Raw genomic sequence first — 14,202 nt, forward strand, 5'->3', positions numbered from 1 at the left:
TAAATAGAAAAACATATTTGATTTACAAATAATAATTATTGTCATGAATGAGAACATTGAAAAATACATGAATTCAACCACCCTGGAGTAGAAGATTATTAAAATTGTTAAATTACTTTGTCATTTTAATGTTCTCTCACCTCCTTCAGATACACAATGACATGATCGTCTTTATAATCGACCTGCTCCACAAGTGGTACATAAAAACCTGAAGAACTGCCAAACTGTGAAGAAAAAGAGCAGGCCAATCTCTTAATACTGCATACTTAATACTTACACACTTAATTCCATTGCACCTATGATTTCATAGTTAATATCATAATTTAACACCACTATCACCATATACAGGTTACACATCCCTACTTTACACTCAAACACACCATTGTTGTATCATCAGCTGTGAATCCAGATAAGAGTTTAACATCCACAATCAACATGTTGGTTGTTTCATGAGGACCATCATAACTGAAAAAATAAAAGAAAACCCCTAACATAATAGTACAAATAGTATAAAAAATTGACAACAGTTACTAAAAACTAATTAAGAATTTCTATCACTCAAATATTTGTTATCTTTCTAGAAGTAATTATTAAAGCCAATAAAATCCAATTATGTTCGTACTTCACAGTGAATTCTAACAATAGTTTATTTCCAAAGGTTTTCTTGCAGTCTCCCTCAATCTTAACATCAATGCTCAATGTTTTAACTTCTTTAGGAGTGAGAATGTTGTAGAACTGAGCCATCTGAGAGAGTCAAAACAGACAAACACATTCATAAGAAAATCTCAAAGCAGAATAGCCCCAAAATTCAAAGAAAAGGAGAAGCTGAAACTACAAACCTGCACAGACACACAGGCTGAGCCCTTGACTTCAATTTTGTATTTGCCCGGCACATTGGCCAGCTGCTTCTCCTGGTAGACTAACTTGTTGTCTTGATTGACATTAAAGTAGTGAGAGTCTCCTGCTGACTGTACAGTCACTGTGCTGGAGCCGTCAGAGCTGAACACTTTGGTGGCGTACAAAGACAGAGCCTGAAGAGCCACCACTGTGTCCTGGGAAAGAAATGAGTTCAGTCATGTGACAATTTTAGCTATTCAGCAATAATGTGTTTGATTTGAGGAACCTGTGTGGAGGAGAATCCTCCATAGGCATTCTGCTGCTTCACAAGCCAGCTGACAATCCTGTTAGCAAAGCCCAGATCAGCTGTAGTGAGTGAATCTGCAGTGAGAACAGCTAGCAGCACATATGAGCTGATCTCCACATCCAGAGAATCAGAGTCATCAGCAGATGCAGACTGAGACCAGTGGACAAGAGGACCTTTAGGACACAAAAGACAAACTCAACCAGCAGGACAAAAGCAACAGTGCAGTGCAGAAAGTCATCAGAAAGCAATCTCTTACCATCTGAAATAGCAAGATCCTCCAGTTTGTTGAAAAGCTGCTGTCGAGTGTTGGTGTCTCTAGCCAGACTGAAAGTGTAGGCCAGCAGAGCAGTGGTGTAAGTGTTTTTGACGTCTTTGATGACGGACCTCAAGCATGACAAACCTTTAATGATGACAGGATCCTGAGACACAAACAGATGCTGCGAGTGTCATTTTCTCATGAGTTTATCAGGGATGGGATTATTCTGTATAAATATGGATTTCTGTATTTCCGAGCTCAATGGGGCGACCTCTGTTAAAGCGTACTCACACTATATACAGTTGCCTTGAAACGGGCCAAAGCACACTTGTTCCCCCTCCCATCTCCCGCTCATAAACAATCATAAAATCCTCGCGCTGCAGGAAGTAGCAGGTTTGCTGAGGGTGCGCAGCTGTCATGCAATGAGGGGTTTGCATCTTTAATAAACTGTGACAGTTTGCGTTCACTGTACAGTAAGAATGATTAATTAATCCATATGAAACAGTCCCTTAAAAGTCACGTCTCGCTTTCAGTTTTGGGCTCAGGCACGTTTTGCACTCACACACAAGCGTACGGCGACAAAGCCCGTGCTGAGTACTCCCGATTCAAATTTATAGTTCGGATAGCATAGTGTGAGTGGGCCCTATTTGGGGAAAACAAAAGTTTTTTGTGAGGGAGGTGGGGTTCAGTGAGGTTCATCATTATCAAAGCAGAAAACCTAATCGCCTTCATTGTTCATCATTGTGCACAAGAAGAGGCATTAAAGGTGCAGTAGATGATCTGCCAAATTGCTAACTGGTTAGCATATTATCTTTGGACGGCAGGGGAGGGACTGTTCCAAAGCCACCGCTCCTGAAATCACGAACGCGTGCACCGCGACACGACAGCAGACAACCCACTAGTTCATGTCATTCGCCAGTTAAAAATGTAGTTAGTCTTTGGCCGGCGACGTGCAGGAATTTCACTTATTACTAAGCCACGCTTACATGCTATTTCTGAGCGAATATTCAGAGTAGCATGTTAAACAGTATAGGGAGGCCGCATTGTTCAAAAATGAACCAATGTGAATATAAAACTACTTCAGCTCAGTAAAGCTGGATAGGCCGAAAAGCTAAAAGCTATTTACTGATGATTTGTTGTTAAACTAAATAAAAATTCACATTATTGATGTTGTCAAAGGCCCCTTATGAAACTAAAAAATAATTACATAAATCTTTCGTCAGAAGATTTCAGTGGCTAAACAACACTGTATACACACTGTGCATATAACCCATTCATAACCTAACACACTCTACATACAGCTTTGGGGGACTAAAATAGTTTTAAAACAGAACATTACCAGTCTAACCGAGGTACTTCAGCCATGGTGTGGTCCTTCCTACAGCGTGCAAAAGTAACTCCAATATTGTTTAAACTCAGCATTTGATTTTACTGCGACTATGACAGTCTCATGTGCATCCGTCGTGAATGTGCGGTGTGCATGCAGGCGTGCCCACATACACATGTTAATGGCGGATATGTGTGAACAGAGATGCGCAGAAGTCTAAATCTGCATTTGTTGACAGCTTCGGCTAATTATCAGAATTATGGGGGATGTCGACCAGACAATATTTAATTGGATGAACATGTTTTAGTTTTATGCCTTACCCAAAAAATAAAAATACATATAAATACATTTAGATCATTTACTGTCAGTGGCGCCTGCAGCCGTACGGCAGTACGCACTGTGCATACCTACCATGAGAGGGTGGGATTTAATGCCGCTTTTTATTTATTTATTTATTTATTTATTTATATGTGACATAATTTAAATTGATTATTAAATAGTATACACTGCAGCTGCCTGCTTTTCCACTATCGTGCCAAATCGTTCTGAGAACACTTGGGTATGGTTACAGTTGTTACAGTTGACTCCGGGAGAGAACTTAACCAACAGCTACATGCACTGCTGAAATACTTTTTTTTCTGCTGTGCATCGAATAAAGACACGCTTAACAATATTGATGTTCACAATCCTATAGCTAAATACTATATCCAAGTAACACGAACTTGCAGACTCTTTGACAACGAGGAAATAACTGCACTTTAGTCAAGCCAGACGTCTTGTTTTGTGATTTAATGCCGGCTATACCACCAGAAGGACGATTATGGCGTGATGAGTCTCCAGAGAAAGTCTAATCCTTCATTACTTTATTGGGGTTATGTTTGAAAGCTTTAGTGGCACTGTAGCTGTCCAAGGTATTGTTGTACGAGTTAAATTATAGCCTATATATGCACCAATAAACAGGTCAAATTAATGAATAAATAAAATAAAAATGGATTCTTAATTGTCGGTATAGTTTTTAATTAAAAAAAATAATAAAATGTTTTATAAAAATAAACTGAGCAATTTTCACATTTTTTTAACGATTCAGTTAAATATAATTTGGACATTTATGGGAGCATGTAACATGTTTCTGTGTTTTTTTGTTTGTTTTTTGTTCTCAGTGATCTTTAATACATACTGGGTAGATACGAAAAACATTTTCTAAAATGTCATGCAGGATTTTGTCTATAGCTTTAATTATGAATACAATAAAATATTAAAACTAACAAAAATAAAATAATAAAAAATCAAAGATTAAAAGAGCAGAATTTAGCTGAATTATAAATATATATTCATTTTTATTTTACTTGATGCATTCGTTATTTAACGTTTGAATACTGAAATAACAGCCATCTGAAGAGGGCGGGGCGGTGCTGGATTTGTGCGTACCTTGGAATAAAATCCTGCAGGCGCCCCTGTTTACTGTAATCATTACTATTGGACTGTGAAGAGACTTTTTACCAGCACTGCAAAAAATGCTTCTAAAGACAATCGCCTACTGCACCTTTAACTGCTTCATTTTGGACGTCATTCAGGTATAATAATATTGTGCAGTCTTATAATGTGCATGAAATCGCTTTGAATGCGTGTGCGGCTGTTCACTTTTTCCACGCTCATTTTTTCCGCTTTATCTACATTAATAATAAAGCCAGGACGCACTTTTGTTATCATCCTCTGCCAGTCATCTGTCCTGATGGGCTCTATTTTGACGGTCTATGCGCAGAGCGCAAAACGCAGGACGCAAACCCTTTCAGGGCATGTCAGGACGTGTTTTTGCTAATTTAAGAACGGGAAATCTGCCTTGCGCCGTGGCGCATGGTCTAAAAGGGTTGAGTTTATTTTCTTAATGAGTTATAGGTGTGTTTTGAGAATAAACCAATTAGAGTCTCATCTCCCATTCCCTTTAAGAGTCAGCTGCATCGCGCCAAGAGCGCATTCGCTATTTACATGACGCGTAGTAAGTCTAAGTGGAAAAAATTAACATTTTACAAGCAAACAGTTGACAGTTTTTTAACAGAAAACTGTTAAACAGAGCATCTACTGTGTGAGAATGAGAGATAATGGAACTACTTTCACATTCGCTCTTGGATAGGGAAACCTTTACGCACAGACATCAATTAGTCTATAAATAAATACTTTTGTTTGTTAAGCGCAAATATTCGTTTCAAAACTATTTCTAAATTCAGTTCTAATTTCCAGCAAACAAATAAATGAATAATAATAACAAAATGTGCTCAAAAACCTGAGTTATATCCTAAATGTGCCCCATATGGTCTAAAACCTGACAGGTGGGCAAATCTAAGCTTGTTTTTAATAAAACAAATATAAATATGGATATAATAAATAATACTGCTAATAATAATAACAAAAGCAAATATACAAAAGCAAATTGTTATGAATGAACTGAAAAAGCCTACCGACATGAAGAAGACATAAAAGCAGTGATTTTTCATATTTATTTAGGCTAGAAAATAATATGTTTTGTAATATTTTAATCCTTTATATTTATATCCTATATCTATTCTTATTATATCCTATATATATCCTTAATATTTACATTTTTTAATATGTAAAGATATTTGCCTATTGCTCTCTTGTGCGTATTAAGCAGTGCGTAAGTGAGGCGCAACTCTGCGCCTGAGTTTAGACGGTTAGTTTTGGTCTAATGAAAAATTTATTATAGATTCTCAAAATATCAACGCGCCAGCGGTACGCCTCAGAATGCCTTCCTTTTAGACTAGAACGCCTATGGGCGCACAAATGAGCGCTAATGCATTTGCTATTTAAACAGTGTAGCGCAATGCCTCAAAACGACTCTTGCGCCAAGCTGAAACTACCAAAAGACTATTGCGCCGCGCCTTGCACCGAACTGCGCCGGGTTTATGATAGGGCCCGATATCTTTATTATTTCAGCGCCACAGCCTAGCACCTGAAATCTAATACCTGAAATTGTTATGTAATTGTTTAGATGATAACACCAATTTATTTCCCAGAGATGGGTTGCGGCTGGAAGGGCTGGAAAAAACTTGCTGGATAAGTTGGCGATACATTCCGCTGTGGCGACCCCGGATTAATAAAGGGACTAAGCCGACAAGACAATGAATAAATAACACCAATTTATTAAAGTTTATTTTATAATAAATTAAAAATCACTAAAAAGCATGCTGAAGGAAAAGAAAAATGATAAACTGTTTTATCTCGTTTCGTCTTCCTTCTTTTTTTGTCCTCGGCTGATCACATGTCTGGTTTATACTGTGTTTCCTGGAGATGAACTTACTGTGACTGAAGTTTCCAGTTCAAGCAGTGATGCAGTAATGTAGGCCGTCATTGTCACATGATCACTGACTCCACCCTATGATAGAGGAGAAACAGCGGTAAATAAAGCACCACAATCTAGTAAAGAAATATACATATAGAAAAAAATTGATGTGAAAAATTCTAAATATAACAAAAGAATTGTAACATTTGCAGTCTTGTCAAGGCTGGTAACACCTTACAATAACAATACATGAATAATGATGTATTAATGACGATTTACTCTTAACTGTTGACCAAGGGTCCATCTCGCTATTAATTTTACTCAATCTTAGTGTCGCATTTGACACTATCGACCACAATATCCTCATAAATCGCTTAAATTCTAAAGGTGTCCACAGACTGTACAATGGTTTAACTCATACTTAGCTGACCAGTTACTGTTACCAGTTTGTGAATATTAATGGGCAGCTTTCACAAGTCAGCTCAGTAAAGTATGGGGTGTCTCAAGTATCAGTTTTAGGCTCTTTGGTGTTCACAATATCCATGTTACTCCTGGGAAACATTATTAGAAGACATGGGATCAGCTTTCACTGCTATGCAGATACTCAATTATATATTTCAACTAAACCTGATGAGATGTCTGAACTAACTGAGTCATTGAAGACTGGATGGCCAACAATTTTCTTCTCTTAAGACAAAACAGAATTATTACTTATTGGGCCTAAATCCTGTACACAGCAGATCTCACAACTCAACCTGCAATTAGAGGCATACAAAGTTAGCATTAGCTCTACTATAAAAAATCGTGTGTCATATTAGACAACAATTAAACTTTTGAAAATCATATCTCGCATGTCACAAAAACTGCCTTCTTTCATCTGAGAAATATTGCTGACGCTAATATTGCTGAAAAAGATGCTGGACTACTGTAATGCACTGTTGGCTGGTGGCCCAGCATCCTCTTTTAACAAACTTCTAGAAGTACAAAATGCAGCTGCCAGAGTTCTTAACAGGTCTAGAAAATATGATCATATCACCCTGCCTGTTAAGTTTCCTGTAATATATTACTTCTTACCTATAAAGCTTTAAATAATCTAGCTTCTGTTTATCTAACCAACCTCCTTTCTCGCTACAATCGAACCTGCTCTTTAAGATCTCAAAACTCAGGGCTTCTGGTAGTACCTAAAATAGCAAAAGTGAGTAAAGGAGGTTGAGCCTTCTCATTTATGGGTCCTAAACTCTGGAATAACCTTCCTGATAATGTCCGAGGCTCAGACACACTCTCGCAGTTCAAAATTAGATTAAAGACCTATCATTTTAGTAAAGCATACACTCAGTGCATCACTTAGTGTTATAATACATGGATGTGCCCCACGCTTGTTTATATACACTATGAACAGCAGCTACGCTAATTATTCTCTTTATTCTCTATTTCCACCTGGGGATACTCATCCTGAGGCCCTCAGACTATGCAGTGCCACTGATTCGATCCAAGACCAGTGATGAGATGATCCCAAGGTTTCCATAATCCTGGACCAGGCCGTATCCTGAGCAGCTGCTGTGGTGGTCTTGAAGGAGTGAAGAGCATGAGACGCTCCAGGGACAGAGAAGTCTTCGCTGAGGTCCAGCATTCTCCAGCCTCCGGCGCCTAGACTGCAGCTCTGCACAAAACGTTTGGCCATAGTAGAAATGGTCGTGCCCAACTGAGCCTGGTTTCTCTCGAGGTTTTTTAATTCTTCAAATTCGCCAATTGATGAAGTTTTTTCCTCGCCGCTGTCACCTCTGGCTTGCATGGTTCGGGATCTGTAGAGCTGTGCATCAATGGATTGCTCTTCAGTATTTGGACTCTCAATAGTGAGTATTAAACCACACTGAACTGAACTAGACTGAACTTAAACACTGAAAACTAGGGTTGGGTACTGAAACGGAACCGGTATGCACCGTATCAAATCAGCATATGAATTTCAGTGCCATATTCTGGTGCCACTGATGCTGCAACAAGAACGTAAAGCAGGTCGTGCACCAGAAGTGACGTGCAGCGCCATATATTGTAGAATTTGCAAGTCAGCGGCTGTCCGAGGCACCCAGCCAAGACTCGTGACTGTTCATATTTCTGCCACGCCACAAAGGGCCATCTGAATATTTTACGTGCACTTCTGGTGTGTGATACTATCAACTGTCATGTGTGCGCCGTGCCGCAGCTCTGAGCGGGACATCTGCTGTGTGCCACCTTTAAGAAGCAATAAGGGGTGCATCAAAGACACACATAAGTACGCTTTGTGTCATACCATCTCTAAATGTTTCATTCTAAACAGCTTTGAGGGATATCATTTTAAAAGTATCGATTTTGCACTGGTATCGAAAAAAACCCAAATTCTACCCAACCCTACTGAAAACTGAAGTACACTTTTTCAATTTACTATGATCTATGTGAAGCTGCTTTGACACAATTTACATTGTAAAAGTGCTATATAAGTAAAGGTCAGTTGAATTAATATGTAAACTTAATGTTACTTTATTTACACTTTATGAACACTTTTTACTTTTCCATTGCTTTTTAATGTAAACACACTAGATGGACGTACATGATCTTTAAGTTTAAACACAGCAGTGTAAGTATTAGTAAATATTTAACTTAGCCATTATTCACACATGAACTCATGTTGTGTTTAAAGTAAATAATGCTACAACAGCTGAGTGTGAAATATTTAACAGTGATAAAATCAAACGCACTTGTTGCAAATGTGCCATCTTAGTCAACTTAATTTTCTACATTTGTTTCAACTGGTCTTTGAAAGAAAAGCTGTAAATGCTAACTGATGCTCCAGAAGGACATCTTGTGCAGTAACAGCTAGAGGGTAAAAGTGTTTGGAGTCTGTGTATGTGTCTTTTTTTAATCTATCTGTGCCCTTTAGTTTCAGTTGAAAAAGACAAAATGCATTACTGCTTTATAAGTGAACAATGCATAAAATTAACATAAATATAAGATAAAAGGTGGCACATTTAAGATGGTAGTAAATTACTTTTAAGGCTGTAAATGACAGTGATTTATTGTTAGGCTTTGGGCAAAGTGCTAAAATGTAAATTTGGAAAAGGTGTAAAAAAAGGTGCCTAATATTTTCTGTTGCTTCCACTGGGCAGAACTAAATGGAATATACAATATATGTTTCAACACAATTAGAACAATTTTGAAATCTGTTCAAACGTTTTCACTCTGGGCTCTTGTTACATTCCTGTACATTTCTGTGTTGCGTGATTATTATTATTATTTTCGCTAGTCTTTCTCTCTTCCTGTGCTCACTCGCTCTCTCCCTCTCTCCCACTTTCACCCATACAGTGGCTCCGAGTGGCTACCACCGCCCAGCTGTTTGCCATGTTCCTCCCTGACATCACCCATCGTCTGCAATCCAGCCGCTGCCACCGTGGTATAAAAGTGCTGACAGGACGCTACTCGAGAGGCCCTGAATTTCTGTGTTGTGTTGTGTGTCAGTGAAATTGCAATCTGTTTTCAGTGTGTTACAATTTGTTATTTGTCCGTTGTTATGTGTGTGTTCTCTATTTGTCTACCGTCAGTGTTATGCACATCTGAGGTTGGAGAGTGGGACAGGTAAGAATGTCACTTGACATACATTGTGCACATGTAGTTTTGATTATCGCTGTTATTAGACACACTAGGCACGGGGCGTGCTCCACCCACTGTACTTTTGTTTTCTCATAGTATATATTAGAGTAGGTTAGGTAGTGCGTAATAGACGCGAAGATTTCTTTACGATAATTGCTGTATTTTTCTTTTGGATAGTTAGGGTAGCGGTTGGGCCAATAGATTGTTTTGTTTTATTTATTTCTATTGTTTGGATGCCGCCCGCGTCTCATCTCTCCAACTCTCTCATCAATCTGTTCAAACATCTTTTGTCCCATTTGTTGTCTGTAAATTTCAATATATCCTTGTAAACATTTATTGTTGTTTCTATATACATGTTTTTGCATTTATTATTATCACCATCTTTGTAAATAAACTCATTTTATTGCATTTTGTTAGTCTTGGTATTTTGTCACTCACTTGTTGATTTCACCAAAATTAATGTTACTCTCCTTCCCCTTGACTCACCATCTTTAAAATCGTAACAGCTCTTATTGTATCTTGTTTTCTTCTAGAGCATTAAATTTCTTAATATCTGTAAAGATGTTAATCATAGTCAGGAAAGCTGTCCATTTTATCAATGAAACACATTATATCAATTAAAGTTCACAGTGAGCTCTGTTGTCTTAAAATTAATGCTGGTCCCATACATTTTGTATTCATTTATGACGGTTCCTGCCTGCCAATATGATGGTGTCAAAGGAATGGTTCATGTGACCTCCAGAGTTATAGTAATGCACATTTTATTGTGGCAGTGAGTTGACAAACCTTCAGTCTGTTGTTGAATAGTCTTCCATGCTGGATGAAACAGCCTTCTGGATCCTGTGTACCTATTAACCACTTCTTTGCACTCTTAATAATTTGTGGATCTATATATATGTATTTCTGTGCTTTGACAAAAGACTTCAGGACAAAGGCAGTCAACCTGGTGGTGTGAAGGATTTAATATTAAAAAGTCATCCATCATTAATTGCTAAGCAAGCATTTTTTTCTATTTCTTATTTACCACTCACTTAGGGTTATAATTGTATTTATATTAACGTAATGTAATTTATATAATTGTACCATATTAATGTGTGTTTTATAGGGATGTAACGGTATCAGAATTTCACGGTTCGGTAATACCTCGGTATGAATGTCACGGTACGGTATTTATTGAATCATTTACAGGAAAAAAAACTTTTGAAAATACTCCAAAAAAGTGCCAAAAGTGTCAATGACATACAAATTAGCCATCTATCTGTAAGCTTTGAAACACTAACTTCAATTTTAATAACAAAAAATTATTAAACCATGTAAAAAAATAAAGTTTCAATTTAGTATTGTTGAAAACTCATCACATTCAACATGTAATCACTCACTCACTTAGATAGAGATGGGTTTAAAGGAAAATTATCATATAATTATAATCTGGTAAAAGCTGGTATCTCTGGGTATTTACAATGTCCCCTGCAACAGAAAAAAACCCTCTCATTTGGGACTGAGGTTTCTGGGACAAGAGAGATATGACTTGGCCCAGGTTGACAGCAGTGGGGTAACGTTGTGCATTGTCTTTCCCCCACTTGAGAAGACAAACCATGAGTGAGATAGAGATCTCTTTGCGGTACAAGTCAATGTCTGCATCAATCTGAACAGTGTGCTGTGTTTCTGCAGTCCCCATGACTGTTATTAGTCGTATTCCCCAACTTGCAGGCACGTGCACACATATGGCTCAACCTGTGCAGTGCACATGCCCTTTTTAGTCTTGGATAGAAAATGCCCTTCCAAAACGATCAAAAGTGCCCCCGCGACGGGACACAACCTCCGTCCAATCCAGCCCTTCAGTAGGCGCGAGACAACACCTCTCTTGAATATGCGCGCTCAACCCCCCCTCGGCGCTTTACAATACGCGCGCCACAACACAGCTGATCAGAACGCGCGCGACAGCACCACTATTCAGCACGCGCGCGGCGACAACACCCGCTTTAGGTTCGATCATTTCCATCTTTTTTTCATCTCCGCTACTAGCAGCACACTCCATTTCCGCATTACTGGATCTGTAGCGACAACAGACCGCAAAGGATTATGGCCACGCCTGGGCTGATGGGAAATGTAGTTTTAGCTACGTCCCGTTCGCTTCATTCGCCTGAGCAAATTTTCTTAGAAGACCTTTAGTTTTACCGAGTCATGCGACTTCGATAATATCGAAAAAAATAATATTGCGGTATGACGGTATTTACAATACCGTTACATCCCTAGTGTTTTAGCAAAATTATGAACACAGCATTTACCATGCATTCCCCTTTCCATTGCCAAATGTGCTGTATGCTCCATTTCTATGCCTGTATTTCAGTTGTCTCTGGTATCCTGTTCAATTTGATAATAGTTAAAAAGCTTATTTAAGTTAACCAGTTTTATCTAAATTCAAACAACTAAACAGTCTTGCTATTTTTTAAAATGTTCCTCACCGCTCTTAAGGAAGCTGCTGGCTTTCTCTCGGATGGCTGAGGTGAGCTGCTTTGTGTTCTCCAGGTACTGCAGAATGTAAATACTGGGAGAAAGAATAGCTATGTTTTGGTTACCAGATCTGTAAATCCTCCATAATGTTCTGTGAAGTTTTTTCAGTGAACGACCCACTATGTCTCCTACAAACCAAACAAAAGTTTGATTAGCAATATGATCTGTTTTAGAAATCCAAATGTACATTTTTGCTATTTCATTTTGATTTTACATGTAAATATATTTTACCAATGACGGAAACAGAGGATGTGACTGATCCCTCTATCATGTCTTTAGGAAGAGTCAGATCTATTTCCTCTAAAAGACTGTCCCCTGTGAATCAGAGAGGCAGAATCTTGCATTAGTGATCAACAGAGTTAAAACTATGATACTAAATACTGTCTGAAGTCAAACCCTTTGGACACAGTAACCAGCTGTTGGTCTTTGCCTTTTTGATTCCTTCAGCCTGCAGCATTAAACAATAAAAACAGTATCACATACAGTATAAGGATCATGTATATGATTGCCGAAAGCCATTTGATGTGCACCTGTACAAGCAGACTTCGTGTGACGGTGTCAATGCGTCCTCTCTCTGGCACACTCACAATCTCATTGTCACACACAGTCTGGGACGCCTCTGCCTCTGCTCTGACTGTAACATTCACCACTCCTGCATCACAAGAAATGTGCGTGAAGATACAGCAGACACAAACACTGAGAAACTATGATTCAGAATGGACAAGTCACCAATAACAGAAGGAGTGAGGATCCATTTAAAGGTTTTTCTTCCATTAGCACAGAGACAGGATGAATACTGATCATCAGAGGAGGCTTTGAGAGTGTAGTCTGAGGAAGGAGCTGGGCTCACTTTAACCTGTCAGTCAAGCACATGTGATTAGTGGAATATTTGATCTGACTGGATCAGGCTGAGTCTGAAATCTCACCATGATGCACTTGGACAGATAGTTGAAGACAGTGGCCTTGAGCTCAAACATCTCTCCACGGATGATGGAGTAAGGTAAAGAGAGCTCAAGGAAGAAGGGCTGGAAAACTGTCAGCTGAGCAGGAGGAGCCAAACCCAGACCTGTGGAGGACAGACAGAAGGCCTCCGTCTCCCAAGAGGTGATGGTGTCAGGAACTGTGACAGGAACCTCGGCTGATCCAGAGTCACTGGAGCAAATAGTGTAAAACTTATTAAATAATATTAGTGTGGGACATAAAAAAGGTATATCATAACTATTCATATATGTGACCCTGGACCCAAAAAATAGGATCTTAAGTTGCATGCTATTGTTTTACCCAAAATACATAGAATGGGTTGAAAGGACCTATTTTCTTTTTTATTACACAAATCATTGTAATATAATGTAAAGATCATCTTCTATGAAAAACAATAGTAAATGTCCTACTGTGAATATATGAAACTTGAATTTGATTAGTAATATGCATTACTAATAAGTTAATTTCATTCATTTTCTTTTCAGCTTAGTCCCTTTTTTTAATCCAGGGTCACCAGAGCGGAATGAACTGCCAACTTATCCAGCACATTTTTACGCAGCGGATGCCCTTCCAGCCGCAACCCATCTCTGGGAAACATCCACACACTCACACACACACTCATACACTACAGACAATTTAGCTTAACCAATTCACCTGTACCGCATGTCTTTGGACTGTGGGGGGAACCAGAGCACCTGGAGGTACTGCTGTCGCCTCACAGCAAGAAGGTCGCTGAGTTGCTGGTTCGAGCCTCAGCTGGGTCAGTTGGTATTTCTCTGTGGAGTTTGCATGTTCTACCTGTATTCGCATGGGTTTCCTCTGGGTGCTCTGGTTCCCCCCACAGTCCAAAGACATGCGGTACAGGTGAATTGGTTAAGCTAAATTGTCTGTAGTGTATGAGTGTGTGTGTGAATGTGTGTGTGGATGTTTCCCAGAGATGGGTTGCGGCTGGAAGGGCATCCGCTGCGTAAAAACTTGCTGAATAAGTTGGTGGTTCATTCCTCCGTGGTGACCCCAGAATAATAAAGGGACTAAGCCGACAAGAAAATGAATGAATGAAT

At 38.8% G+C, this 14,202-nt stretch overlaps 1 protein-coding gene and 1 long non-coding RNA gene across 10 annotated transcripts in view; one reads left to right on the forward strand and one right to left on the reverse strand.

Moving 5' to 3' along the window:
* a2m2c (alpha-2-macroglobulin 2, member c) overlaps positions 1–14,202 on the reverse strand; it is a 30,535-nt gene that overhangs the window by 617 nt on the left and 15,716 nt on the right. For 5 of the 9 annotated variants that reach the window (XM_087282235.1, XM_087282237.1, XM_087282236.1 and 2 more), the window contains 15 exons: positions 13,087–13,312; positions 12,890–13,016; positions 12,691–12,812; positions 12,557–12,608; positions 12,392–12,475; positions 12,112–12,288; positions 11,935–12,010; positions 10,433–10,589; positions 6,044–6,118; positions 1,401–1,563; positions 1,124–1,317; positions 840–1,052; positions 623–744; positions 381–465; positions 141–224 (listed from right to left, as the gene is read on the reverse strand). In XM_087282235.1, the coding sequence (XP_087138361.1) occupies positions 141–224; positions 381–465; positions 623–744; positions 840–1,052; positions 1,124–1,317; positions 1,401–1,563; positions 6,044–6,118; positions 10,433–10,589; positions 11,935–12,010; positions 12,112–12,288; positions 12,392–12,475; positions 12,557–12,608; positions 12,691–12,812; positions 12,890–13,016; positions 13,087–13,312 (1,957 nt within the window). Of the gene's footprint in view, positions 1–140; positions 225–380; positions 466–622; positions 745–839; positions 1,053–1,123; positions 1,318–1,400; positions 1,564–6,043; positions 6,119–7,462; positions 7,836–10,432; positions 10,590–11,934; positions 12,011–12,111; positions 12,289–12,391; positions 12,476–12,556; positions 12,609–12,676; positions 12,813–12,889; positions 13,017–13,086; positions 13,313–14,202 lie in introns of all 9 variants that reach the window. The other 4 variants (XR_015508199.1, XR_015508200.1, XR_015508201.1 and 1 more) reach the window with 4 other exon arrangements.
* LOC147833661 (uncharacterized) lies at positions 4,592–10,054 on the forward strand. Its single transcript, XR_015509381.1, has 2 exons — positions 4,592–7,878; positions 9,362–10,054. It is a non-coding gene; the product is annotated as an uncharacterized LOC147833661 (long non-coding RNA).

The sequence above is a fragment of the Danio rerio genome, chromosome 15, assembly GCF_052040795.2.
Source record: "Danio rerio strain M-AB ecotype USA chromosome 15, GRCz13ab, whole genome shotgun sequence".
NCBI lineage: Eukaryota > Metazoa > Chordata > Actinopteri > Cypriniformes > Danionidae > Danio > Danio rerio.